At 42.1% G+C, this 26,709-nt stretch overlaps 2 protein-coding genes across 5 annotated transcripts in view; one reads left to right on the top strand and one right to left on the bottom strand.

Moving 5' to 3' along the window:
- Positions 1-10,108, top strand: part of LTK (leukocyte receptor tyrosine kinase) — a 95,041-nt gene extending 84,933 nt beyond the window's left edge. For all 3 annotated transcript variants that reach the window (XM_077180172.1, XM_077180171.1, XM_054635358.2), the window contains 3 exons: positions 1,541-1,675; positions 2,010-2,100; positions 2,734-10,108. In XM_077180172.1, coding sequence (XP_077036287.1) covers positions 1,541-1,675; positions 2,010-2,100; positions 2,734-3,507 — 1,000 coding nt within the window. In that variant the 3' untranslated portion in view covers positions 3,508-10,108. The remainder of the gene's footprint in view (positions 1-1,540; positions 1,676-2,009; positions 2,101-2,733) is intronic.
- Positions 8,897-26,709, bottom strand: part of ITPKA (inositol-trisphosphate 3-kinase A) — a 39,575-nt gene continuing 21,762 nt past the window's right edge. For both annotated transcript variants that reach the window (XM_054635416.2, XM_054635417.2), the window contains 6 exons: positions 24,314-24,410; positions 21,928-22,141; positions 20,091-20,295; positions 15,021-15,122; positions 13,869-13,940; positions 8,897-13,017 (listed from right to left, as the gene is read on the bottom strand). In XM_054635416.2, the coding sequence (XP_054491391.1) occupies positions 12,814-13,017; positions 13,869-13,940; positions 15,021-15,122; positions 20,091-20,295; positions 21,928-22,141; positions 24,314-24,410 (894 nt within the window). In that variant the 3' untranslated portion in view covers positions 8,897-12,813. The remainder of the gene's footprint in view (positions 13,018-13,868; positions 13,941-15,020; positions 15,123-20,090; positions 20,296-21,927; positions 22,142-24,313; positions 24,411-26,709) is intronic.

Genomic DNA, 26,709 nt, shown 5'->3' with positions numbered 1-26,709 from the left:
TAAATTACTCTCTCTGTACCACCCAGGATTACTTTTTTGTATATTTTTTCTTGTTGGCTATAAAATGACAGCAGGTTTAATTAGAAGTCCTTGCTGGTTGCTGAGGAAACAATATTTATATACTGATTTCTCATACAACTTGGTCTTTCTTTAAAATAAGCACCCCCTCAACAGTAGCGCATTCATGCACAGGTGCTGGGGTATGGAAGCTTTCCAGTTGCTTAAGAACACTTCTTTCTCTGTACAGCAGATCCTTCAATATGCTGTACTGAGGCATTCCCTCAAATGCCACACTGACCCAGTTTCCTGAAGTTGTTAGCGATGCCGGAAGACAAGGATTGCTTATCAGTGCCTAGTTGTGAGCAGCCAGCACTAAATATTTTGAAGGAAAGTGCTACAGTTCCTGTAATAGGCTATTATAAGTAACATGCATATACTGGAAATTTGACCTTTGTAGCAAAAAGTGACTGAAAATTCTGACCCTGCTGAAGTCCTGGCAGAATTCTCTTGACTTCAATGAGTCTAAGTCATACATAATTCCTAGTGGCACTATCTGACCTGTGGATGTAGAAAAAAGCACAACCATATCAGAAATGCTCCTACCTTTCAGTTTCACTGGATGTCTCTCCCTTGATTTTATACTTGAGCAACTTGTTCTGAAACACTGATTCAGATATTTAGGAAACATTTGAAGGTCCCTGTCTGACCATCTAGGAGCCATTCCAGAAGTCACACTTGAACCTCTTGAGCTGAGTAGAGGCTCCTTCACAGCTACAGCCCCCCACACTCACAGTCAGACCAGGTTTCCTTACCAGCTTGGCCCCAGCTTTCCCATAGCAGGGCCTCAGAGGTCGGGATACTTAAAATAATTTAATCAAGACGCAGTAACAAAAGAACGACTTGAGCTCCTTCCTCTGAGGAGGGGCCCCAAACAAAGGAAGCTCTGGGCTTTTATACCCTCACAGGCTAAATGTGCCAAAGTCTGGAGTCATTGGCTCCTGCTGTGTCTCTGAGTGTCCGGTCACCTGGCAATGCCACAGGTCCTCGTCCCTTGTTTTGCAGTGGGTCGGTGCCAGGTCACAGCCTCTTGCCTTGGGCTTCTGCCACCCAGAGCTCAACCTGCAGCCAAATTACCAGCACCAAATGTATTCCTCAACACAAAAATCTCAAGTTTTCCCAACTAAGGCAAGAAATATCCATGCCAGATCTAACAGTTCTTTTTGGTTAGACCATACACAGCCAAGGGTGCTTTGGCATTTCCTGCTCAACTAATAATGAATGCAGCAGAAAGAAAGCCTTCAGAGTTACTAAATATTTTGAAACCTCTGCAAAACTTGTTTTGGAGCTTGAGCAAAGATTTTGATTGATTGGGGTGTCTTCTTATGTAAACATTGACTCATTATCACACTAATTGCATATTACTGTAATTGGACTGCAGCTTTGAAAGGTCATTGCTGTGGTGTTGCCTACACAGCTACAAGCTAGGTTTGTGGAGCACAAATGAAATCTGACTGGTATTTTTGGCTGGTTTCTGACACAGGTCCTTTGGAGTGCTGCTTTGGGAGATTTTCTCTCTAGGCTACATGCCCTACCCTTGCAAAACCAATCAGGAAGTGCTGGAATTTGTTACGAGTGGAGGAAGAATGGATCCACCAAAAAACTGTCCGGGGCCAGTGTAAGTATTTCCTTACTCTCACAAGCCAAGGTGTAGTACATGTCAAAAATGTGGACAAAGACACCTCTACTAAGGGAATGGTGATTGCCCTCTGTGTTAGGTGGGTACTGCTAAATATGTCTTGAGCTACTGCCTCTTGTATACAGGTTAGAGCAATACAGGATTTGCTTTAAATAGCAGCTCCCCAGTCAGGCAGGATCCAGGGATATAGAAATGATAGATCCACTTTTGCACTCCTCCTTTGAGCCATGTACCAAGTGTGATCCCTTGGACCCTTGATCACTTTATACTGAATAATCTTGATTAATTTCCTTTTTTTTTTTTTAACTTTAAGGTACCGGATCATGACACAATGCTGGCAGCACAGTCCAGAGTATCGGCCAAACTTCTCAACCATCCTGGAAAGGATCAAGTACTGCACCCAGGTACTGGTCTTTGGTATCCAGGTGGACGATAATCCATTGAATGCCAACTATTCAAAGACATTAGCTTTAAACCCTAAGGCAAGTGAAGGGTCCTGGCAGACTGACATAATTTCTTTACTAGTAACGTAATGAGTAACGTGGTGGTGCTGTTGGCTCTTTTCCAGTGTTCATCCTCACTCTCCCATCTTCTGCCCAGCCATAATGAGCATATACTGTGCAAATGGATGCTTTTAGCTCTCAGCTTGTTCAATTGCAAAAAGTCCTTCATTTTGTGATGGAAAGGTATTTAGATCTCTCTCAAGGTCCATATTCTGACCTTGCCTAATGTTGCTCAAAAGCCACAGCTGAATAGTTATGGAGTGGAGAGGGGGAATGAAATGGTACAGTGAGTTCACTATCCAGTAACATTTAACAGCTCCAGGTCTGGATCCAACCTCTCAAAAGAGAAATTTTATACTACAGCTTAGTCACTGATTTCAACGAAGCACAGTCTCTTCTCAAAGGAGACATGTAAATCTCAACAGCATGTGATGTCCAGATGGACCATAGCACCTTGTTTGATGTGCAGGAGTATTGCCCAAACCTGTGACAGTCACCCTGAAGATGTAACAGACTCTTGTCTCTCTTTTTCAGGACCCTGATGTGATCAACACTGAGCTGCCCATGGAGTGTAGCCCTGCACCAGAGGATGAAGGGAGTATGATCATGCGCCCAAACATTTCCAGTGGGATAGTGCCACTTCTGGTAAGCCCTTCTCTCACCCCTCAGACAACACCTAAGACACTGGAATCCCACCATGCTGGGCACAAACTTGTACAATGTCCACAAGAGCTACTGGTGGAGAACCTGAACAACCGGACTGCCCGAGGGCCCAGCTTGCCATGCCTCAGTGATTTCAACAGTGGGTCGTGGTTCCAGCAGACCTCAAACCAGAAGCTGGAGCCCAGCAACTCATCTGCCCACAGACTTAAAAACAAAACAAAAAATCTTTGGAATCCAACATATGGATCATGGGTGCTAGAGAATATCTGTCACTTCAGCCCCAGCTCCAAGCTCAAAGCAAATCCAGAGCGGGAAGATTCAGGCTTTGATGGGAATTGCAGTTCTCCTAGCTCTCGGGCATCTCCAGCATCTCCAAGTCAAAGTAATTGCCCTCACCTGGATATCAGTGGGATTGAACTGGTGAAACTCCAGACTTTCCCCTGTGGCAATGTAAATTATGCTTATGATGACCTATGTTATAGTGCCGAGCACCAGCCATCAGCCTTGGCAGAGGTCAGAGCAGCTGTGCTAAGGAGCTCCAGTCTTCACAGAGATGAAAAGCCTTTTTGTAAAAAAGAGAAAACATCAAGAGAGAGAGACTCTGGTCTGTCTTTGTCAGATGACCTGAGTGTTACTCCAGTATAGTAGAAATGGTTCTTCCAAAGATCAGGGAATGTGTGTGTCTGGAAGGACTGCTTCCTGTTTCACTAACTTCCTCCACTTTAGCTCAATCAGATGGGTGAACTTTCAACATCAGCAATGTTCTGCTTCCTCTGTCTACCTGCTGGATCCCACATTGTTAAAGGCACTTGCATTTCTATCTCTGTCCTTCAAATGCATTCCACTGAACCAGCTTAGAAGTGGAGAACAATGGCATTGTTTGTCTGATTCAGAATACGGTTCCTAAGGAAAGAACTCCTTTTCAATCTGCTCAGGTGAAAAGAAATGGACCTGCCATCCAGCTGCAGTATTTGGCTGGAAATAATGGCCAACACAGGTTGTGCTTCTTTCTGAACCAAGAATCTAAAAACATGTGCTGTGCCAGCAGCAACCAACTTGCAAAGGCTACTACATTCCTGAGAGCTTTTTACAGTCCTGGTGAATTACTAATGCTTATGCACTATAAGGGAAGTAAAAAAAAGTAGCAGCCACATTTGCATCTGTTTTATTAGTAGACCTTGTGGAAGCTATTGCTCAAACTGGAAGCAGTAGGAAGAATGAAAAAAAAATCAGGCTCCTCTGAGCATGTGCTTTGTAAACAAGCAATGAAGAGGAAAACATTTACCATTAAAAAAGCAGTAGCTGGTGGAGCTGATAATATTCCTTTGAGTAGTGAAGGAAATGTGCTGCTTGCCTCATGGTGTTGCTTTCCTCACAGCTCTTGTCATCGAAGGGGCAGGTGGTTTTTCAGAGAAGGGTGAGCTGCATGGTGTGATGAGAAATGGACTTATCTTTTAATGGACTTTACTTAAAATGAACTTCATTTTTGTAAGTACTTTGATATTCAGCATTAATTCTCTATGCTGTGTTGGTAAGAACTTAGCTGAGGTTCTTGGGTAACTATCAAGCATATGGTGTGATGGAGTTCTTGGTTTTAATACTCTGAGGTAGAAAGTAATGCAAAGGAGAAGAATAGTGAAGGGAAATCTAATGCAAACCCCACTTACAGGAAAGTAGAATAGCTCAACCATTTGAGAAAGGTAAAGCCATGACTTGGCTTCACACAGCTGAGCAGGTAGCAATTGTTCCTTGCCTTGCAAGTGCAGACTTGTTTATAAAGGTAGTCATTTGTTTCCAAGACAGCTCATTTCTAAGGCTTTCTTCAGTTATTTAGGATCTAAATTCATGTTTACAGATTAAAGCTGCAAAATAAGGAGACTGAAAAGGCAAATAATTTGGATTAAGTCTGAACAGTCTTGGAAGGATTCTGTTCTTGTACCACTCCTGAATGTCACACCTCCAATGGCAAATTACATGCTGTCTTTGTGTGTAATCAAGCTGTGTAGTGAGATGCCGGTTGTAGACTGCTCCAGTTCCTTTCTGAGGCAAGAGGTTCTCTGGTATATGCTTTATGCTTAGTGATCAGCTGCATGTCAGTCTGAAGGTGCAGGCTAGCAGGTGATGGCTTGCTTAGACCACAGACTTCCTCTCCTTTACATCAGTCAGGGTGGACATTACTGAGCTGTGGTAAAGAAAATCACAGGGTGAGGAGTCTGAATCCATCCTCAGTGAAAGGCATCTTCAGCACAGGTTTGTGCTTCATTGGTCTGACTTTTTATCTCTTCCACGCTTTGTGTAGTTTTAGGCCTTTGACTTTAGAATGGACAGTTTTAGACAATGTCAATTCAGAGCATACAAATACCTTAGGAGCAGGTGTCAAGAGGATGGGAGCAGACTCATTTCAGTGATACCCAGCAACAGGACAAGGGACAACAGGCACAAATTGAAACATAGGACATTCTTCCTGAGTATGAGAAAAAACATGTGTTTACTTTGAGGGTGACAGAGCACTGAAAGAGGTAGCCCAGAGAGACTGTGTAGTCTCCTGCTCTGGAGACACTCAAAACCCACCCAGACATGATCCTGTGCAACCTGCTATAGGAGAACCTACTTGAGCAGGGAGGTTGGACTAGATGATCTTTGGAGGTCCTGTTTCACACCAATCCTTCTATGATTCCCAGACATAAATGGTGATGATGGTCACCTTTCAGCAAAGACCCATATAGTGTGGAAATAATTCTAAATCTATGGTGTTGTAAAACGATTGATAGTCAGAAGAGAGGGGTCCCTCTGTGTGGGGCAAATTTCAGTACCAATGTGGGGACTGATGGGTTTAGTGACCAAGGGAGATGAATGACTTTGCCTATGCCCTTCTTCCCATTTCACCTTTGCTTTAGCTCTCTAGCTTCTCTCATATTTAGTTCATTCCCTGTCCTGCCTTATATCCAGGAGTTGTTACAGCCCAGTTGGATGAGGCAGAAGAGCCCATTTAGCAGGAAACTTTCTCATTCTCTCCTCTTGCAAAGGCTAACATTTTTGATCATATTTCAGACTGGCCGCCTCTGGACCATGCTAGTCAAAAATAAATGCATTTACTTTTAACTAATGGAATTTAATCAGTTTGTCCTTACCTTTCAGATTGTATTGCTTTTATGGTTCATACATTAGTAGGTTTTTTCCTCCCAAAAGATGACCTATCAAACTTTCCAGTAGTTGTGACTTGGTGCCAGCACCTTGGCCCCTTCCTCCCTGAATATGAGATAAGGCCACAGCAGAGTGCAGTGATCATGGTTCAGCTGCAGTGGAGGTGATGCCAGCTCACTCTTCAGCCCTTGTCTGTCCTGAGCAGAGCACTGGTGGTCAGGGCCATGCTTTTGCAGGCCCATTATGACTCTGCTTTTAATTCTCCTTAGCCATTAGCAGGGGCTGGAAACTGGTGGCAATAGGAGTGAAATACTGGCTGGTTCAGAAGCCATGGGAAGTTAACTCTACTACCTTCTCTTCCCAGAGACTTTTAATAGCAGAGAGAAGACAGTTCTTCACATTTTTAAATGACTATAAAATACCCCAAGATTCCAGTGAGAAGCAGGCATGATCTCTACTGTCCAGATAGTTACCCAGCTTTGAGCTACCACTGTTTTCCCCGTGAAGCCCTTGCCTCAACATAACTCACAGATATAGAAAGGCCAGTAGTGACAAAACCAGGGAAGCTATTGAAAAGTGAAGTGAGAGGAGAGCACAGTGCTATTAGGAGTGCCAGGGCAGTCTTGGCTGTAGCTATGCCTTCATTTTATAAATAAAGTGCAAGTCCAGCACATCGGACAAATACCTGATTTTACTGAATAGCTGCATCAAGGTACTCATTTACAGGAAGCACATAGACAAAGCTGCACTGAGACTGAGCAGAATTCTATCTTGACCAGGATCTTATCCCTAACAGTGATCAAGAGTGGGATGTTGAAGAGCAACTGTAAGAGTAGAGTAAGCATATATGGATTATTTATTTCCAAAACAGACTCTGATGGTTTACAACAGCATTTAGCTCAGGGCTGCATTGAGCCAGATGCAGTCTTTTCTAAAAAGACAAGACATGGAGATGCAGGTACCAAATGGGCACTAAAAGAAAGAGCTGGGAATTTTAAAAGAATCTGCATTAGCAGCCTCAATGCTCTTAACTCTCCCAAATGGAATGATCTTCTGTCAGCATATTGCCATGAATCTTTGACCTGTAACAATCTTTTTTTAGATGCTATTTAAAAACCCTCACAGATAATGAATTTTTAATTAACGTCCTGGAGGAAATATTGTTAATATTTTTTTCCTGTTGTGAAGTTGAATGCCACATGCTGTACAAACCATTTTATCTCAAAAAAAAAAAACCCAAAACAATTGCAGTTATACATGCTACAACCTTCAGTTCTTCAATTCTGAGACTGAAACTTATTGTTTGTACAATCAGAGATTTCATAGTGCTCAACTGCTAGCATTGCAAAACGTAACTTTTGTGAAACTGCTTTTTATTAAGGAGACATTTTTAGGGCATCACCAATGAGTTAAACCCATACTGTCAAAATTTGATTAATTTGGAAACTGGAAGCCAAAACCCAATTCTGTTTCCTAGAGGAATGACATGAGCTGGAGACTGGGGATTAATTTAGTCTATAATCCATGTGAAATCTTCCACTACTTCCCTACTGCAGAATCAGTCATTTATAGGGTTGTTATAAATTGCTCTTCCTGATAGGTGTCTGTTTTTTAACATTACCAAATTGGTTTTGTAATTGTATGTATATAGTTGGTTTTTGACTGTGTTTAGCATTAATACTTTATGTTGCTTCACACAACCTCATACTTACATTTTAAAGAAGGGACTGATTAACAGGAGATGAAACAATAATGGAAATTTCAATTTGTCTTTCTCTGTTTTTTCACATTTGTTGCTAGTCCTGCTTCTCATTTCTTTGTAATCCTTGCTTCTCATTTCTTTGTAATCCGTGCTCTCCTAAACAAACAGAATTTTTAATTGCACAGATCTAAGGTGTCCCCCTTCATATCAACCCTTTTCCTGAGCTAAGTTCTCATTTAATTTGCCCATGGGCTGGTGTGCACTAAGAAAGCTTTCCAAGGGTGCTAAAATAGATATGGGCTTTTGCAAGTGTAACTTCACCTCCAAGACACTCTCCCTACTTTCCTGAAAGAGAAGAAATTGCTGCTACTGGGAATACTTTTCCCCCCACTGTATTTGCATCTCCACAGCAGTGTCAGAAAGGGACCAGACTTCCTTAGAACCTTGAGCTGTGTGAGACAGTTTCTCCTGTAGGCATGGCTGTGCTCTCTCCTCCTGGCTGTCCACCCTTCTCAATCCCATGCAGAGACCTTAGTGATGCCATGCCTCACATCTTCCCATCACAGCACACAAATGGAAAAGTCACGTGAACAGGTTTTGATTTGTCATCGCCTCCGACCAAGGCAGCACTTCTGCCAACGTTCCTTTCTGAGTGACTACTGTACATAAGTAGATGACACACCTGCTTCTATGCAATTTAAAGCTAGACAAGTGTATACTTCTATATTTGCAACACAAAATAAAGAGACACTAATGGTGGATATTTCTTTCCCTCTCTTATAAGTACTTTTTGCACACTCTCTATGATAAGAATACACTCTCTCTTGCTGAGAAGTGCTGCCAGTCCTAGAGAGTTGAGTGCTTTTTCCCTGCCCAGGGGAACAGTTTAGTGCTCTGAGTCTGACAAGTGCCTCTTGATGCACTTTTTTTTAATAGGCTGTAGACCATTCACTGAGATTTCTGAGACAGAGCTTACCTTGAAGGAAGCTGACAAGCTTTGGGTGAATCAGGTTCTAAAAGTAACACCAATAGGTTTTGGAACCAAGCTCCACCATTTGGCTTCTGGTTTTGCTTTAGGAAGTACCATATGGTAAAGACTAAAAGCAGTGAAACATACTGTTTTTCTCCCTTCCCTAAAGAAATTCTTGAAGAAAAGATATTATTCTCACATGACCAAATCACAGTAGATGTCTTTTTTTCCTTCAGTCTGATTTATTTAGTAGCATACACACTTCAGAGTAACAAACACTCATCCAATACAGTCAATGTCAGCATCGCATTGTAGTGTTCAGAACAGATGCATGTGGATGATACAGGCCATTTGATCTCAGTACCTTAAGAATAACAAATAATAACAACAGCAATAAAAAAGTAGCAAAAGCCCTCTGAGATACATTGAAATCTTTCCCTTTAACAAGAACTGGATCAGATGTTAAGTGAATTCCTCCCTGTACAAAATTTAGAGGGGTTAAGGTTTTACCACTTTGGTTAAATTTCAGCCAAATTTATATCTCTGTGGGGCCTCAACATCCATAATTTTTAAACTTATCTGATCTATCTCTGTGAATTTTTTTCTATATTGCACCTTCCTCCAAAGAATCTCACAGCAGCTTGCAGGCACTAATGAAGGAGAGCCTCACACCATTGCCACGAGGTAAGTAGGTCTGTTCCCATCTGTAAAATTGGAACAAAACAATGCCTAGGAGAGTTGTCCAAGGCCAAAAAAACCTAAGTCAATGATGAAGCTGAGGGAGAGAAGTCCTAGTCCTTCTTCTTGATTCACACAGGAATGCAGCAGTTACAGCACTGCTGCACCTAACTAGTGTGTTTAAGGACCTTGGAGCCTAAGTCAGAGGTCATGTGTTCCTAGCACCAAAGTGCCTCTAGGCCAGCATCTCTGACCCTGCTGTGGAACCACATGTACTCAGTGTCTCCAGAGTGAGGCACTCTCTCAGCAGATGCACTAATGAACGACATTCTGGACTTGCATGTGAACAAGTTCCTTGGTTACCAAGCATCAGCTCCCCCTGTGTTACGTGCCTGTGCACGTGCACCTTGTCGACCCTCTGGTAAATATAAGCTTATTCAACACAACTTACCCAACAGTGAAATAAGGCCATGCTGCTTCCTCACACTAGCAAGTGGGTGTCCATAGACAGGGGCTCTGGGCCACCTGATGAGAAACAAGGAATCTAAAACTTACCCTCAGTTTGCTCCTGAGCGCACAGCCTCAGGTCCTTAGAGCTCCAGTGCTCAGCTGCAGTCCTACACTTGCAGCTTGCTATGAAAAGCTGCCTCCTTCTCTCCTTCCCCATAACAGCAACAGGTGATTGTGATTTCTTTCTTTCTAATTCCCTAGCAAGACAAAGATCCATTTCAAAACTAACATCCTAGAATTTACATCATCTAGAATGAGTTTCCGGATCAGTGTCTGCTATAGCAGAGATTTTCCTTTTTCCCTGACCTTTCCAGCTACTGCAGTGGAACAAACCTTCTCCATGTTTTCTCCCAGGACCATGTACTGAAAAACCAGCCAGGTGCTACCAGGAGTTGTTTTCTTTGAAGCTACTGATAACACTTTGTTCCAGTTCTCCTTTAAAACTGACCAGTAATTCTAAAATTTTGTCTTAAACTCTCAACTGACATTTGAGCACCAACCTCTACTGTTTAGATCTCCTCTCCAGAAAATAGTTTACATTGGTGCAAAAGATCCACATATGTGGTAACAGAAGAAAGAAATTTAACTCTGAAGATTATTTAGGCAAACCATTAATTGACTTCTGTCTTTTTCTTATTTCTAACTTTAATAATTATTTTTAGTTATGGTAGGACAGCTTGCAATTGCAGTCTCATAAAAAAGGCAATGTCATTGAAATCCTGCCTATGAGACCTATTTACATGCTATTGTCCTTAGGCATTGCTATTTTCCTTAGGCACTGCTATCCATGGCTTACCTGCTGGCTGCAGAAAAGGGGAAATACTTTTTTTTTTTTTTAACTGTATGGAATTCACTACAGATTCATCTGTCATCTCACAGCAGTTCAAATGTTAGGAGGCATCTGGAATGATTTCATCTGTGCTGTCACTTCTAAAAACCTAATGTAAACACTCTGAAACTTCTAAGTGAAGAATTCATTAACATACTACCATAAATATAAAACAGAGAAACTCTGGGAGGCCACAGAAGTTGTCTGAATTTGCAGCAAACTGCAAAAATAATTACCAGTTTCAGACAACTTCTGGTTTAAGATGAAATATTTCCACATGTCATTACTTACTGCAGAATACCTACTCTATGTCATCTAACTTTTACATCACAACTGAGCTTCAATTTTCAATACTCCTGTTTTAAGTTTATGAAAAAGTAATTAAATCTGACTGATCTTTTAGTATGCAACCGACTTTAGTGTGTTACACAAAGTAACTCCTTTTAGAAATTAAGTCTGTCCAACTTTAACTACAAATATTGCAGATTTCATTCCAGATCTGCACTCTATAGGGTTTTTTTTTGCTTATGATTTCAACTATTATTGAAACAGCAGTTTCCCAAAAGTGCAGTCACCTTCATCCAAAGTTCTCAGACTCTTTCCTGAGCACAGGAAACCAACAAAAGACAGGAATTTCTGATCAATGTGCATTACTACCTCTAGATGTTGAAAGGGCTCTAGCCATCAACTGGCAATGTAACTCTTACCTGCATTGTGAAAACTACATCACCACATTATTCACATTAAAACCTGGCATGTGAGTCAACATGTGACTAATGATAATATTTATACTGCCAGCATGTAAAAAATTGTTCCAGAGACTAGAGGCAACCACCAGAGAAGGTATGTGAAGCCATTGCAAGAAAACAATTCAATCTTTCTTGATTTTAACCTAGAAGCTGAATTTTCTGTGGCTGTGCTTAGGTCACAGTAAAATAATGAAGACCAGATCACCCTGTGATGCCAGATAGGGACTATAGGATGTAATATATTGACATTCCTCCACCCTTGGAGGAAGGATGCCTGGGAATTATCTCATTCTTGTGTAATGCTGTGAATGCAGAAACACGACCTCCCTGATTGCTGTGCCACTTTATATGCCTAAGTGGCAGCATCATATTTGAGAAGAGGGACATGGCCAAGAAGTCACGTGCATTTAGAGACAGTCAAATCATGATCTTAAGAGATCACACTGGTTGCTGACTGCTAGTGTGTGCATGTGTATAGGGGTTTTATCTTCAAAAATAAACAAGCCTTGGGAAAAAAAAAACTTAGTTCCCTGTCGAGTTTGTGAAAGATCATTAGTGATTTTCAGAGCTGCAGTTCAGCTGCAAGAGGCCTAAGTCTCCAACTTAGCAACATATCTAACAGCCCACCCAGCTGGAATGTTTTTGGAGACAATAGGCTGCTATTCTCTCCCTAGAGTGTTTGTAATCTCCTGAGCAGCTACAGAAAAAGCCAAGGCCTTTCTTGGATAGAGGCAAGGCTAGGGTAGGGTAGGGGAGAAATGGTCCACAGCAGTTAGCCACATCAAGCCACTATAAACTGCTGTCTCTCTTTGCTCCCAGTTTCTTGTGATTAACACCCATTTGCACCTTGCTCACTCTGTAACATAATGTAGCAGAAGTTGCTGGTCCAACCTATAGTGTACACAAGAGGACTTGGTATTAGAGAGGAAAAAACACAATCTGGTTTCAAAACTATGCAGTTCCCTGAAAAATCATTTTTCCTGCCCTGAGTTCCCAAGCATTTGTCCTGGTTCTCTAAGAAGTAATTTGTAGTCTCATTTTGCCAGAAATCATAATCATTCTGGCTTACCACACAGACCTCTTGACTCATGCTGGTGTGATTCCCAAGTATGGAGATCTTCATTCTCTGAGGACCAGTCTCAAGTTCATCTGGTGCAATACAGACCAATCTGGAATGATTCATTTAGGTTCATAGAGGGCTGATGCAAAGTAACTTTGATCACTGACTGCTGGGTTCTGGATGCAGCTCCCTCTGCACTGAAAACCTCAGGAGTTTGGAGTTAAAGGTTTCCTTCTAACTGAGTTTCCTTCTACTTCAGTAAAGCAGAAAGTTACAGAGAAGCCCTGCAAGTTTTGTGCCTTTCTCAACTCATCTTTCAGTGATTCTTTCCAAGATGCCAATCAAATTGTCCAATCCCAACAAGTACCCATCCTCCCTGTTGCCTTCCTGCCATGGGATCCGGTGATCCAGTGTCTGCCCATCAGGAAGAAGGGTGGTCTTTCCAAAATCGATCAGCCACACATTGGCATTCCCACTGCCATCATGTACAAAAAGTAGTGAACTTCCTACAACCTGGAAGACAGATTGAGACAGTCTAGTTAAAAATACATCTTCAGCCCTCCCCCACCAATTAACACTTCCTGCTAAGAAGATGATCTCCTCATCCCACCTGTGACCCAAAAGACTTTTGGGCTGCACTTATAAATTGATGATTTAGATGCCCCAGTAAGGTACAAATGGGAGGGTAGATAATAAATGGGACTCAGCAGAAAACAGGAAGAAAAGCAATTCTTCATCTTAGCATCAGGTCTCAATTTGAGCAATTCAGCAAAGGCCAATAACTCCTTTCAAAGACACATCATGACCCATGATTAACAAAAATATCTCTAGTGATAAGAGAGCATCAACAAGATAAAATAAAATATCTAATCTCAAAATCTTGAGCTGTTAACAAGCAGAAAATACAATGCTAATGATGCCTTCTGCACAGCAAAGCACACTGAGAACATAGACATCAGAATTAAATGGTATTTCAACATAAATCCATTATAAGAAATACAGCCTTCATTGTCAATCTATAACTGAATGCTACTGTACCAAATGCAAACTTCCATGATGCCATTCCCCTGTAAATTTCACTGGAGCACATCCAGGTTAGAAAAACCATATGAAACTGGTACTAATAAACTATTCCATGCAGTGGTCCACAGCTATAAGTGCTGGGATGTCATAAAGACAGGAGGATTTATTATTGCTCAACTAGTTTAATCTCCTGTACCATCGTGGTGGAGGCTTTGTGGTATCTGTGTTGTAAACATGTATTAGCTTTCTTCTACAAAACCCCTTATACAGCAGGCTGTTCTGAAGTACACCGGAATGACAAAGAAGCAATGCACCTCCAGAGCTTTGCAGTCACTGCTCACCTCATGTCGCTTGAAGAAGTCTGAGGATTCCAGAATGACATTGATTTCCTGCAGACGTTTGAGGTATTTTTTCTGGAAGAAGAGAAAAAAAGCCCAAAACAACCCATAAACATTTCATTGAAAACTGAATAATCTGTTTATGAGAGTCAATATAATTAGGAGATCATATTCATTTTAGGCTAGAGGTCCTTCAAAACTACAGGTTCATCACTTGAAAGTCAATCTGAAAATACATTTCAAGCTTTCATAGTGAATTAAAAGACTGGAGTTCATCTGCTGCATGTGTTACACCAGGCATACTTATCTCCCTTGATATGGATGTCATCAGGCTTTCTGCAATTGTTTTGTTTGTTTGTTTGTTTGTTTTTAATAAAGAGAAAAGGTTTTTAAGGAATTAAAAATCTTCCAGTTCCCCAAAGTGAAAAGAAAGAAATTGTGTTAGAGAAACAAGGAGCTCCAACTGTGGTGAGGGCAGAGGGGGGATAAAAAGAATCAAGGCCTAATATACAAAGTTCTAGTGCAGATTTTTAAGGCTGCCCTGAGCTACCAAGCACACTCCTCCTGCACAGCTACTCTGCCTTCATAATGGCTTCCACACTGCAGCAAAACATTACAGCATCCTTTGAAGTTCCAAAGACAAGAGATGTGTTATGCCATCTACCACATGCCTGTTGTGCTACCCATGGATTAGCACACAGGAATTCCTCTTTGAGATGAGTTTCACACATGGGAACACAGCTAGTCACCAATCTCACTTCCTGCCTCCACACTCTGGTTTTATCTTCTCCAGACCGAATTCCCAAATCACAAGTTTTCCTGCCAACACAATCCTTGCTTAGATATCACCCATCTAATGCATCTAACACCCATGACTGTAGCTGATGGCAAGCCACAAGTTAGTTAGTTTGAATGACATTTTGATAGCATGAAGCATTTGGGGTCAACTCATGGCAAGAGCTGATAAAACTTGTCTCAGTCAACTTCTCACAACCCACCAAATCCCCATGTCCACCCCATCTCCTGAGAGCAACTGGAAGTCAAAACCACTTACCCCCTTGGTATTCTAATTCCTATTTCCTGTACCAAAGAAAGCATGGCCCTGGAGCAAGAGCATTGGTCCAAGATCAGTGCACCTGAAGAGCTCAGACTCACCAGAATAGTTGTGTTGCCCTCAATGAATTCCGCAAAAACCTGTAGAACTTGCTCCTGTGTCTTCGTTGTTTTGAAGTTTGTGTTACATGTTCCATCCGCCTTCTGCACAGAACCCACACAGAGAGAGATTATTTATACTGCACTCATATCATTCCCCTCATCACTCAATCCTCTTGAACCAGCAACAGCTCAGCCCTTGCTAACCAGATGAAAGTAAGCAGCTGAACAGGAAGAGAAACCAAGCAAGAAGAAGAGAAGAGATACAAAAGCTGATTGGATAGCTTTAAATGGCACTGGCAGTTCATTTCCTGTTGAGTACAAACAACAAAAAAAGAAACAATTCATGATATTACCAGCTTGCAGGAGGGTTTTCTCACATCAGTGCTAGCAGTGCAAAGTTCAGTGGGGAAACCACAGAGACCTCTTTGGTTGTACTCTTGTCTGGCTAGTGAAACCCTGGCTGAGGGTGTGAGGGAACATTTCCAAAACCAATTTTACTAGTCCTTTAGTTTGGGGGTTTCTTTTGGGTTTTGGTGTGGATTTTTCTGTTGTTATTTGGGTTTTCTGTTGGTGGTGGTGGTAGTTTTTGTTGTTGTTTCTGTTTTTCACTGGGAAATCAAAGAATCGCAGTTAGGATTCAGTTCCAAATATAGCTTTGAATATATAATGTGACCCAGAAGTCACAGAACAGAAATCTGTTGCAGATAGGAACAACCTGGGATTCGCAATGCTAGCAGTGACAAAGCAGGTGAATGAATTTTGGCAAAGGACAGTGGAGGCATGGTTGTTCCAAGTGTGTCCTGGAGAAATTCAGAGTATTTTTGTGCTAGCAGTAAGATTCAGTACAGAAGCATCCTGCTACTGAAAAAGACAAGTATTTTTATGTGCTTCTGGAGCTACAAGCAAATAAGAGCAGTGCATGAATTGGAGGTATTTGTAAACACAGAATATATGAATATGCATGTCCCCAAGAGCATCCCTGTTGCTTCAAGAGACACGAATAGGAGATTTTAGGATATGGGTGTAAAATACAGCAATTATTACAATTGGCAACAAAAATCCACTAAAAACCTGCAGGATTATCAAACTGTTTTCCTCTCCATTGTTTCAGTCCAATCCCTCCTTTTTATTGTGAGTAAATCAGCAGGTCAATACAATATGTTGTCTCCTACATGTTAAGTCACTACACCAAAACGCCAAATTCACTTAGCAGGTGAAACACCATTTATTCCACAGCTGAACTTTGTTTCTAATGCATACATGAAAAACATTCAATAATGCTAAAACTCCAGATCTCTCATGCAAGAGAATTTTATTCCAAGGCTGTTGGACAGACACAAGTGCCACATGTCAGCCTGATGAGATGTGCAAGTTATGCCAGAGCAGTTCAGCAGGTAGGCAGTGAAAGTCAGAAGCCATGTGATCTGATGTATGATAATACTCAAGAGCACATAGATATTTGAAACTTCATCTCATACCTCTTCACTGGAGAAAGGCTGTTTTAAAAATAATTTCTCCCTATGCTGCAGATTGTAGAGCAATGTCTAGAATAGCTGCTTGGTGTTTGCTCCCTTTCTAACCTTTCGTGTCTGGACAAACTAGTTGCTTGCTTCCCTTTTTAGCACTTTTATGATTTTGCTCCTTTCCAGTGGTTGGCAGGAAACATGATTACTGTCTGTCTTTACTTGCTGTAAAGAACATCCAGAGTTTGAATGGCACCACCCCAGTATTCTAAACCATGCTGGCTCTGCATGTACCTGATCCTCAGGAGGCACTTGCCTGACTCACTCCTTGAAGTCATACCTTTGCTAAGGACTCCACATACACCCCTGCACAGCAGAGTAGTCTGTCACACAGTGCAGCTCGTGGGCCAGTTCTTATTAGATGTGACAGTGACATGGCTCACCAGAGGGCAAGTGTCACAGCTCCATAAAACAGTGCTATTCATCTTAAATCATGGGGTCTTGCTCAGAGCCCTCTGCAGACTTCCCTTAAAGGGCTCTGGGTTAACTTAATGGATTCACAAAGATTTATGAATCAAATCTGATATCCTCCTGGGAAAATGGCTATCCCTGATCTACAGCTAAAGGAATGGTACCAAAGGAAGAAGTCACTTTTCAAACTGCACAGATATTCACTGACAGAACGGGAAGACAGAAATCCCAACTCTCAGCCGCAGGCATTAGCTTAGTATTATAGAGAAAATGTTTGCAACGCCTGGTCTTCAGACAGCCTCTGCCAGAGAGGAAATGTGCATTTGGAATGAGGCAGGCACAAGATACTGAGCAACAGGTTCCAACTGTAGGGAAACCAAATGGTTCAGATTATTTTTGATAGGAGGAAAAGTGACAAATCCCATAAATGAACTTGACTTGATTTCAGAGATCCAGAAGCAAGGCAAGGATAAGAAATGGATCAACCCAAAAAGATACCCCATTACTGCAGGAGTGCATATGGTGAATCAGATCTCATTTATCAGCAGCCAGTTCACAGAAAGGTTTATGATTTCACTTTCTTTGCTTTTGCTTCTTATTCAGGCAGCCACAGGGCAGGAATAACCAAACCCAACATACCTCATCAGCTAACTCCAGGAGTTACCAGTCCAGTCAGGGAGAGCATCCCCTTGTTCCCATCAACCACTAGCTGGCACCACTGACTTTTACAGGCTTTCTTACCAAAATGGGGATCCCTGCAGAATGGCTTTGCTTTTCTGCAAAAATACAGAACTGGATGTACAGTTCAGCTTCAGTGGAACAGTGCAGGCAGTACTGACTACCTGTATTGCCTGAACAATTTAGTTTCTGCCACCTTTTCTCCTACATTCCTCATAACAGCACAGGGAGATAGAGAGAAAGGGAATGTGCTCTAAAGTATTTCCTATACTTAGTAAAGGATTAAGTATTCTTTCTGTGCACAGTTACAGCAGTGTCTCCACAGAGGGAAACACTACACAGTCTGTGTGTCATACTGCTCCTACTTCTGACAAGAAACAAATCCACAAAGAAAAGCCAGGAGGTTTGTCTGAAGCACCCATGTTCTCCTTTAGCTCAGTTACTCTCTGGGACTATACATCTTCACTCACCAACTATCTTTCCAAGAACACACATGAAAACTCTCAAGATCATCTGGGTTACTGATTCCGTTACACAGAGGAGCATACAAAGACATAAGTTGTACAGGAATAAAACAGGTATCTTCATAACATCATTAGCTGGCTAAAGGGCAAGGCAGGATCCTGTGTTCTGGCTGGACTGGAGCCAGACCACCTACTCAACTACCACCCAGACAGTTCTTGCATGAGGATGCCTGTGTCTAACAGCCAGGAGTGGGTGGACAGCACACAAGGGGCCAGCACTGCATGAGCTTGGAGCCCCAGTTCCAGTATCACAGCAGGAGAATCTGTGAATAAGGAAGGGAGAAGACACAAAGCAAAGAGAAGAAAGAGGTATTTAAAGAGCCTCTGTTCATCAGCATCACTGTCTTTTATACCTTGTTTCTAAGTGCTTGAATTGTGAAATGGAAACAAAACTAATCCAGGTTCTGGAGTGGTGCAGTTGACACACCTGAAGGATGGGATGCCATCCAGAGGGACACAGGCAGGCTCAAAGGTGGGCCCATGGGAACCCTGTGCAGTTCGAGTGCTGCACGTGGGTCAGGGCAGCCCCAGTATCTATCCAAGCTGGGGGATGAACAGATCAAGAGCAGCCCTGCTGAGAAGGACCTGGGAGAGCTGGTGAATAGGAGGTTGGACATGACCCAGCAATGTGTGCTCACAGCCCAGAAAGCCAGCTGTGTCCAGGGTTGCATACAAAGCAGCATGGCCAGCAGGGCAAGGAGGGGATCCTACCCATCTCTTCCTCTCTCATGGGACCCCACCGGCAATGCTGCATTCAGCTCTGGGGTCCCCAACTTAGGACAGACATGGACCTGGACGTTGGAGCAAGTGCAGAGGAGGCCACCAAATTGATTAAACGGATGGAAAACCTCTCCTATGAGGAAAGACTGAGCAAACTGGGTTTTTTCAGCCTGGGAAAGAAAAGGCTTTGGGGTGACCAAACCATGGTTTTCCAGTACCTAAAGGGAGCCTACAAGAAAAATGGAGAGTGTTTTTTTACAAGAGCAGGCAGTAACAGGACAAGGGATCCTTTAAAAGGGGGAGTAGGTTTAGAATAGCTATTAAAAAAAAGATTTTTCACTGCAAGTGGGGTAAGGCATTAGAACAGGCTGCCCAGACAAGTTGTGGGTGCCTCATCCCTGGAATTTTTCAAGACCAGGTTGGGTTGGAGCTCTGAGTAACCTGGTCTAGTGCAGCATGGGGGTTGGAACTACATGATCTTTAAGGTCCATTCCAATCCAGTCCATTCTATGATTCTATGAAAGATAAGTAAGTAACAGGTAGGAAAGCACCCATGTTGCAAGAAAATTGCCAAGGTTCTACTGCGGCTGTAAGGTAGTATCCTAGGAATGGTACAGGGACACAAATTTATCCATCAAGAACAGCAGATAAACTTGGCTGATGGAGAAATTTCATTTTGGATTGCTCTGGCTTTATTCCAGCTCCATCTAAACTGGATCTCATCATGTATTTAAAAGGAAAAGTGGTTTCCTTGATCCCAAGAGTATCTAAGCAAATGCTTTTAACATGCCTTGCCAATAAATGTAACTGCAACAAAACCCCTTTACTGTGATTCACTTGGAATAAATATGTATAGTTCCTGGATAAAAAAAGTAATTGCATGCAGAGAGGGAGTTAATACTTCTGTTCTGAATTCCTCCTTACAAACAGTCTCATTTTCATTCTATCTGCACTGCATACCTCCTTGTGTCCTTCCTGTAAGGTCTCTGTAGTTGATTCAAACATGGCTGATGTGTATCTGAAGCTTAAATTCATTGACACTCTCTGTTGCAATTAGAATGAATGCTTTAGAACTGCAATAGAGTGAACTCTGTGGTTTCAGCAAGTGCATTTTCACATGATTCTTTGGAAAAGCTGGCTACTGATGTGCACAAGCTTGTTTGATAAATCAAAAAAGTTCAGTCTTGAGGAACAGGCAGAGGTGAAACATTTACCTTAATTCCTTCAATCCTGAAGCCCAGGTTGGCACTGGAGCTGATGGTTTCTCTCCACTGCATGTACCGGGGTTTGGTGACAGCATGCTGGGCGTTCTCTTCTGCCGTGGGAGCAAGAGGATCCACTTCAATCATTTTCTTGTACATGTCCTTACGCAGCTTTGGTTTCTCTCGGGCCTTAGTCAGCTCTTCCTCCAGGTATGTTCTGCAAACATCACATCCCAACACATCCTTAAGGACTTCCTCAACATTTCTTTTTACAGCTCACAAACTGGCCTCAAGAAACAACAACCAGGAAAATAAGCCTTATCATTGCCCCAGTTCTGCATACGGGGAAACCAAAGTACACAGAGCAATGACTGGCATATTTAGTGTACACAGTACACAGGCATATTTAGTGAAACAGTCCCAGGAATCAGGAATTCTAATTCACTTCTTGTTCTAACTATATCTTTACTTGCTGTTATAAGTTATGATTATTTCCTGGTTACAGAATAGGAGGAAGCTGAATTCCCACTTTGCCATAAAATAGAACTGCATTTTCAAAGGACAGGTAAGAGAGATCACTTATAATGAAATTTAAAAAAAAATAGGGCTATTGAAGACTTACTGCATTCTCTCTCCTCAAAAAACTTTAAAACAGTCATGGGTAATTTTTTTAGGCCTCAGTTTAAGTTTTACTTAATGCATCTCAGTGAAAGACAGCATCACTCTTCACATAGAAAAAACTAGAGTAAAGCAGATTATCAGAGTAGTTCCAAACCAGAAGAGGTAACTAAGAACAGGGAGGTGAAGAGACACAAAACATTTTGCTCTTATCCTCAATCTGCTAATCTGGTAGCCATTTTAGAAAGGCACTATCCATGTTTTCTACATTCCACTGGATTCCTAAAGCTTGCACTTTGTCAAGTGCCTGAAGTTTACTTTCTTCATCACAGCGTAACAAACCAGGATGGCATTTAGGAGATGATGTCACTCACTGCCAGAATGTCACCTATTTTCAACAAAATGTGTATGTATTGTTGCAAATCCATCTCCTATTTCTTCTGAACGTACCAGTTCAGAAGAACTGCTACATCTAAGTAATTTAAAATTTTGCATCTATTTGAAAAGGCATATCTGCACTCCTGTAAGTAGAGTACCTAATTTATGACAATAACTCTTGAGCATCTGAGCTGACATCCCAGCTGAAAGATTACTGACAGCTCATACTTCTCTGTACTGTTACCTTACTCCAGGATCTCAACAAATCTCTATCTCTTTGTTATGCTCTTATGCTACAAAAATATGAAAGCATATTTTTGATGCTTTCATCTTAATCACAGACAATGAATGGAAAAGAAAGTGAGAACCTGGAGAACAAAGAGATGGCAACACCTCAAGATGTCAGAGTAGGGAAAAACACAGGTCAGTCCTGAGCAAATGGTCAACTCTTTAAAGAAAAGATCAATACCAGCAAAGACTCATTCAAGCATTGGAAATGGGCTTTCACACTGGTATTCCATCATTTGCATTGGGAGATGGAAATTTTACTTTGTGAGGCTTTCTGAATCACTGCATACACAAAGATTCAATGAACTGGCAGTGAATAAATCATGTCATTTTTTCCCATGTATTATCAGGCCATCGCAGAGAAACTTTGTCTTAAATCCCCCCTGAACATTTCTTGATGTGGATAGTTTTTGAGGATAAAGATCAGCTAGTTTCCAGAATCCATGTACAAACTGGCAATAATGGGACATATTGTCCTCAAGTTGTCCAAGGTGACTGTGAACATGACCACATCTCCCCCTTCCTTCAAATGCAGAGAAAGTACATTCTCTTTCATTCACCCCACCTGATCCCCATCTTGCAGTCCATCACACTTGGCCCTTCAAAATCAGTGAGCAAGTCATCCAGCTGGATGTAGCTCTCGCCATCTCTCTCCACCACGCCATGGAAGCAAGGGACGCAGGAGCGTAATGGATCCTTCATCAATCGCTCAAAACACTCCTTTTCATTCTCTGAGAAGCGTTTCAGAATCTTCCCACTATCAGCTGCCTTGAAATTCCCTGAAAAAGAAAATCAAACACTTGCTGACAAGATTGACAAGCAAAAAAAAAAAACCCTTCCCCCACCATTCCAGTTTCATCTATCTCAGTCTCATAGCAGCAGTTAAAGATTTCCCCTGAAGAGAAGAGATAAGATGCTTTCCATAAAAAATAAAACACACAGGACGAACAATTGTTAGCAGTGAAAGTCCGTTTGGATACATTCCCATGTCAGAATTTATGGCTTTAAGGAGTGCAGTTCCTTCAGGCCTTTGGGCTGTTTGGATTTTTTTCTGTGCTAATCTTTGCTAGGTTATTAAACAGTACTATACTTGCTAAAATGCACAGGAAGAAGCCACGAGCCAGAATTCATCATTAATCCTCTGACAGGCTATTTTAAAGCTGCATAACACTGCCAGCACTGGCTTTGTCCTTAATCCTCACACAGGGTACATACACCTGCTGAGCGTGTCCAGACAGAGGCAGCGCATCAATCAGTGATACTTAAAGAGCCAGAACCAGGCAGAAGCCAAGCACTGCCCTTTCCACACACACACACACACACACACACACACACACACACTCTGTGACTACACCTGTGCCTGCCTGCAGGTATTTCCTCTCCTCTGGAAACCTGCTTATCTGCTAATGCCCTGCAGGTACAGCCTGGAGGGCGAAGTGCTTTTTACAGCCCTGTGTCTGAATACTATCCAGGACAAATGACATCTGCAGAGGCCACAATTAGCAGTAATCAGCCTCCACCTGTCCGGAGTTTCCAAATGCTCTCCTATCCTTGCAACCTGCCAACAGTGTCTGAGGAAAGTGCACCTTTCATTCAGAGGCACCCTTTAATTGAGATAAAATCAAGTGAGCACCAAAGTAAGAGCCTCACTAACCCTGGGGATAACACTCAACCTTTACCACAGCGGGATCCTTCAGCCATTGCAAACTGGTTCTTCTCTGACAAATCCCAGAACAGGCACTGCCTTGGCAAAAGGACAAGGCTGGTAACAGCTCAGGTTCTAATTCAGAAAAAAACTGTCATATCAGAGAAGAACAGCTGCAGAAAGGATGGAGTAAACCCAACCACAGAACACTGCTAAAAGGAAACTGGAACAGTATCTCTCCTAATCAGCTTCTATTAAACTCTTAACTCTCCTCTTCCACCCTACTATGTGAGTCTCCAGAAGGGTGATGATTACATGACCAGTGCCTCACTCCACACAGATGAAGCCAACTCCACACTTCTGTGACAAAAACTGCATTAAGACTGGGTCATCTTTGCCCTTTGTGTGATACAAATCAGACACAAGAACAACACTGTGCAAAATACAGTTACTCAATTTCTAGGGCTCAGTAAATTTCTCAGCACAGCTTTGAAGTGCACCATATTAGGGCATCAGCATACACAGAGGTGGTTCACGTACTGCATTACAGCACGATGCAGCGTGGGTGCCTGCCCACATGTGTACTAATAAACCCCCACCAGCACTGCACAGGAATTATATGAAGCACGAGAGACACAAACCCATTGACTTCTCTTTGTTGTTTTTTTGCCTTACAAATGAAACTAAGCCTCCATCAGGAGGACACCTACCAATTTTTACCGATACAAAACTAGAACCAACCAACTGAGCTGCTTCTTGCACTCGTACAGTGAACAATGACAGACTCACAATGCAAAAACATGGTCAACAAGGCAATTTTCCCATTTGTTTTCCACCCAAGGACCTACATTCAGATGAGGCGTTTGGAGTGGTGTTAGAAACACTGTCCTTTCCAGGGCTGAAGCACATACAGGCATGGACAGGAATCCTTCCACCTAGAAAACTAACTACTGGCTACTCAGCCAGGAAAAATGATCCCATACTGCAACCAACAGCACCAGACAGATTAGGTCTTTAGCTCTCCAACCTCTTGTTTCCCTCTAAGAAGTATTTTACACATATCACCTTACAAGCCTGGCCCTTCTCCAGAGTCTGACCATTGCTTCCCTGCTGATCTCCTTATTCAGGTATATCACTCCCACTTCCCTATCCACACCACAACTGAAATATGTTTTAGGTCACAGATTTGTGTGATATTGCCTGCTTCCTTTTTACCTGAAGGAAGGAAGTAAACAGAGAAAGACTGTTCTCCATGCCGCAGTCATCCTCACTCCAGAGACAAACACACTGAAGATACCCCTCTCACCTGTATGCCCAGCCAGCTGCACCCATGAGTAGCGTTTCTTGAAGGGGCTGATGACTGGTAAGTTAACCATGGTTTTAATTGTATGCCATGCTTTTTTCTGGAAAAGAAAAGAAATCTTAAGTTGGGCAAAAGCTGAAATCCTGACACGCCACAAATGCATTACATAGCTTCATGCACATTGAATTGTTCCTCACTAATGTGTAAGTGCTCCAAGGTGGAACCACAAAACAAACACTATCATCATTGTTGGAAAAATATGCACACAACCCAAGAATGGACAAATAAAGATAACGTCCTGCCATGCACAAGAAAGCTGCCTATAAGGAGGGGGAAAAAAAAAGTCATAGTGCACGTCACAGGCCTGTTCTTAGCCACACCTTGCCCTCCGTGTGTGAGTCACAGAGTATGCGGACAGCAGATGCTGAACGAACACACACATGCACACATACGCACGTTTAAGTTTCCATGAGACATGCACATAAGCTGCTTGTTACTGTCAGCAACACTTCCTTTCCCAGAGAACTTCGGCCTCACCTCATGATTAGCAGCTTTCCCCAAGTCAGCAGGTAAATCCTACTGGGACACCTGCACAGAAAGTGCATCTCCAGCTGGACACAGAGCTCGCCCAGGTCCCTCAGCACCCACTGACAGAGTGCTGTAGAATCTACTCCAGGTCATGAATTTTCCTGCTCCCTCCCCTCTTTCCCAATCCTGTTACTTTTTAACAAAGCTGGGCATTGCTCTGGCAACATTTGGCTGCAGCTGTCTGGGTACCGCTGCAGGCAGACAGGGAAACAGAACAGCTGCTCACAAAGAGCAGCTGAGTGCTCTGTCACAAAGGCAGGAAAAAAAAAAGTAGAAAGTGAAAAAGTCTCATGCTCTGGAACTGAAACCCAGATGGGAGAGAACTACAGCCCACCAGCATTCATGTTACAGTTGGAAGGATCCCAAAGTGCTTTACAAACAAGGAGAGCAGGCTCAGTTCTTCTATCACTAGAACAGAACACCCTGCTGGAGAAGAAAAATGGAGCTGCATTATACTTATGGCATGACAGTTTAGTGCTGAGGAGGTTTTGTTGAGATCAGGTGTAGGTGGGGATTTGGCAGCACTTACAGAAGTGTCTATCAATGGCTCAATTGGAAATCACCAAAATCAATGTGAGGTATTAATGACACTGAAAACAAGTTTAGGTGCTTGCTCATCAACTGGAAAATACACATTCAAAACAACTGTCTTCTCTAGCATGGATATTGATCTGGAGATTTAGATGCTTAGGATAAGTAATTTTTATTGTCTTCTACACTCTAAGTGTAAAACAGAAAATGTGAAATTGCAGGAAATGATACACAGGCAAAATGTTGCTCTCCAGATCACTCTCTGACCTAGCCATGCTTCCCCAAACTTATTAACTTACACAACATTTCTTATAAGGTACCCTCCAGCAACACTGGTCACCATGTGAGGGCAAAAACCTGCAGTTATCTTAGAATATATCAAGAACATATATGAACCACAGACACAAGTGATTTTTTTTAAGGATTTGCCTTCACAAGAAAGTTTTAAGTAATGCTTCAAATAAACTGACATAACAACATAATTGCCATATGAGCATACTTACACTGAAATGAGATTGCTTCTATCTATTAAACTATGGGTTTTAATGGAGTTTAAGCTGAAATTAATCCACTCTTAGTCAGATATGTGCCCCATGCAGCAATGATACTTTTGAAAACATACTGTGCCAGTGAGAGGAAGCGTCCAGAGAAAATCCTGGATGTTTGAGAATTATGAAGACTCAGTTGCACTTATTAAAACTCCACAGACATTACTAGCTCTAGCTAAATTCCAATTGCATAAATAACTTCTGCAGGTTCATATGCTATATTATTTGGATTTAATATTTGTTAAAATTTGCCTTAAGCTGCTCTTAAGCAGCCTTGCAGTGTTGAACAGTGCTTGTGTCTATTGCAGACCCAGCTGCTGTTCTGTGAGGATGAGCAAGACTCTTGAACACCACTTAAATATGTCCATAGCCTCCTTCTGGAGGAAAGTGCAATGTAAATACTGCTTTTCAAGTAGCAAAGAAATTATTTTTGTCTAGTTTATTTGTGAGATTTCACTGATAGCAGAAGCTCTTCAGGCTACTGTGCTGTTTCTACTTCAGAAGGACAGAATCCCAAGTTATTTAAACAACAGTTGAAAAAACTATTATTATGAATTAAAATGACCTCTTTGAATGTAGCCCCTGCCAAAGATTTAGTTTTTTAAGATTCCATACCAGTTTTCAGGGCAACACTGGTTTTTCCCCATCCCTTAATCAGAAATCAACATTGCTCCATAACTGCCATAAAGACCCCCCACACATCATAAAGTTCCACTCCTAACAAACTGCATC

This window comes from Agelaius phoeniceus, chromosome 6 (genome assembly GCF_051311805.1).
Source record: "Agelaius phoeniceus isolate bAgePho1 chromosome 6, bAgePho1.hap1, whole genome shotgun sequence".
In the NCBI taxonomy this organism is placed as follows: Eukaryota; Metazoa; Chordata; class Aves; order Passeriformes; family Icteridae; genus Agelaius; species Agelaius phoeniceus.
This window is presented reverse-complemented; position numbering and strand designations above follow the sequence as displayed.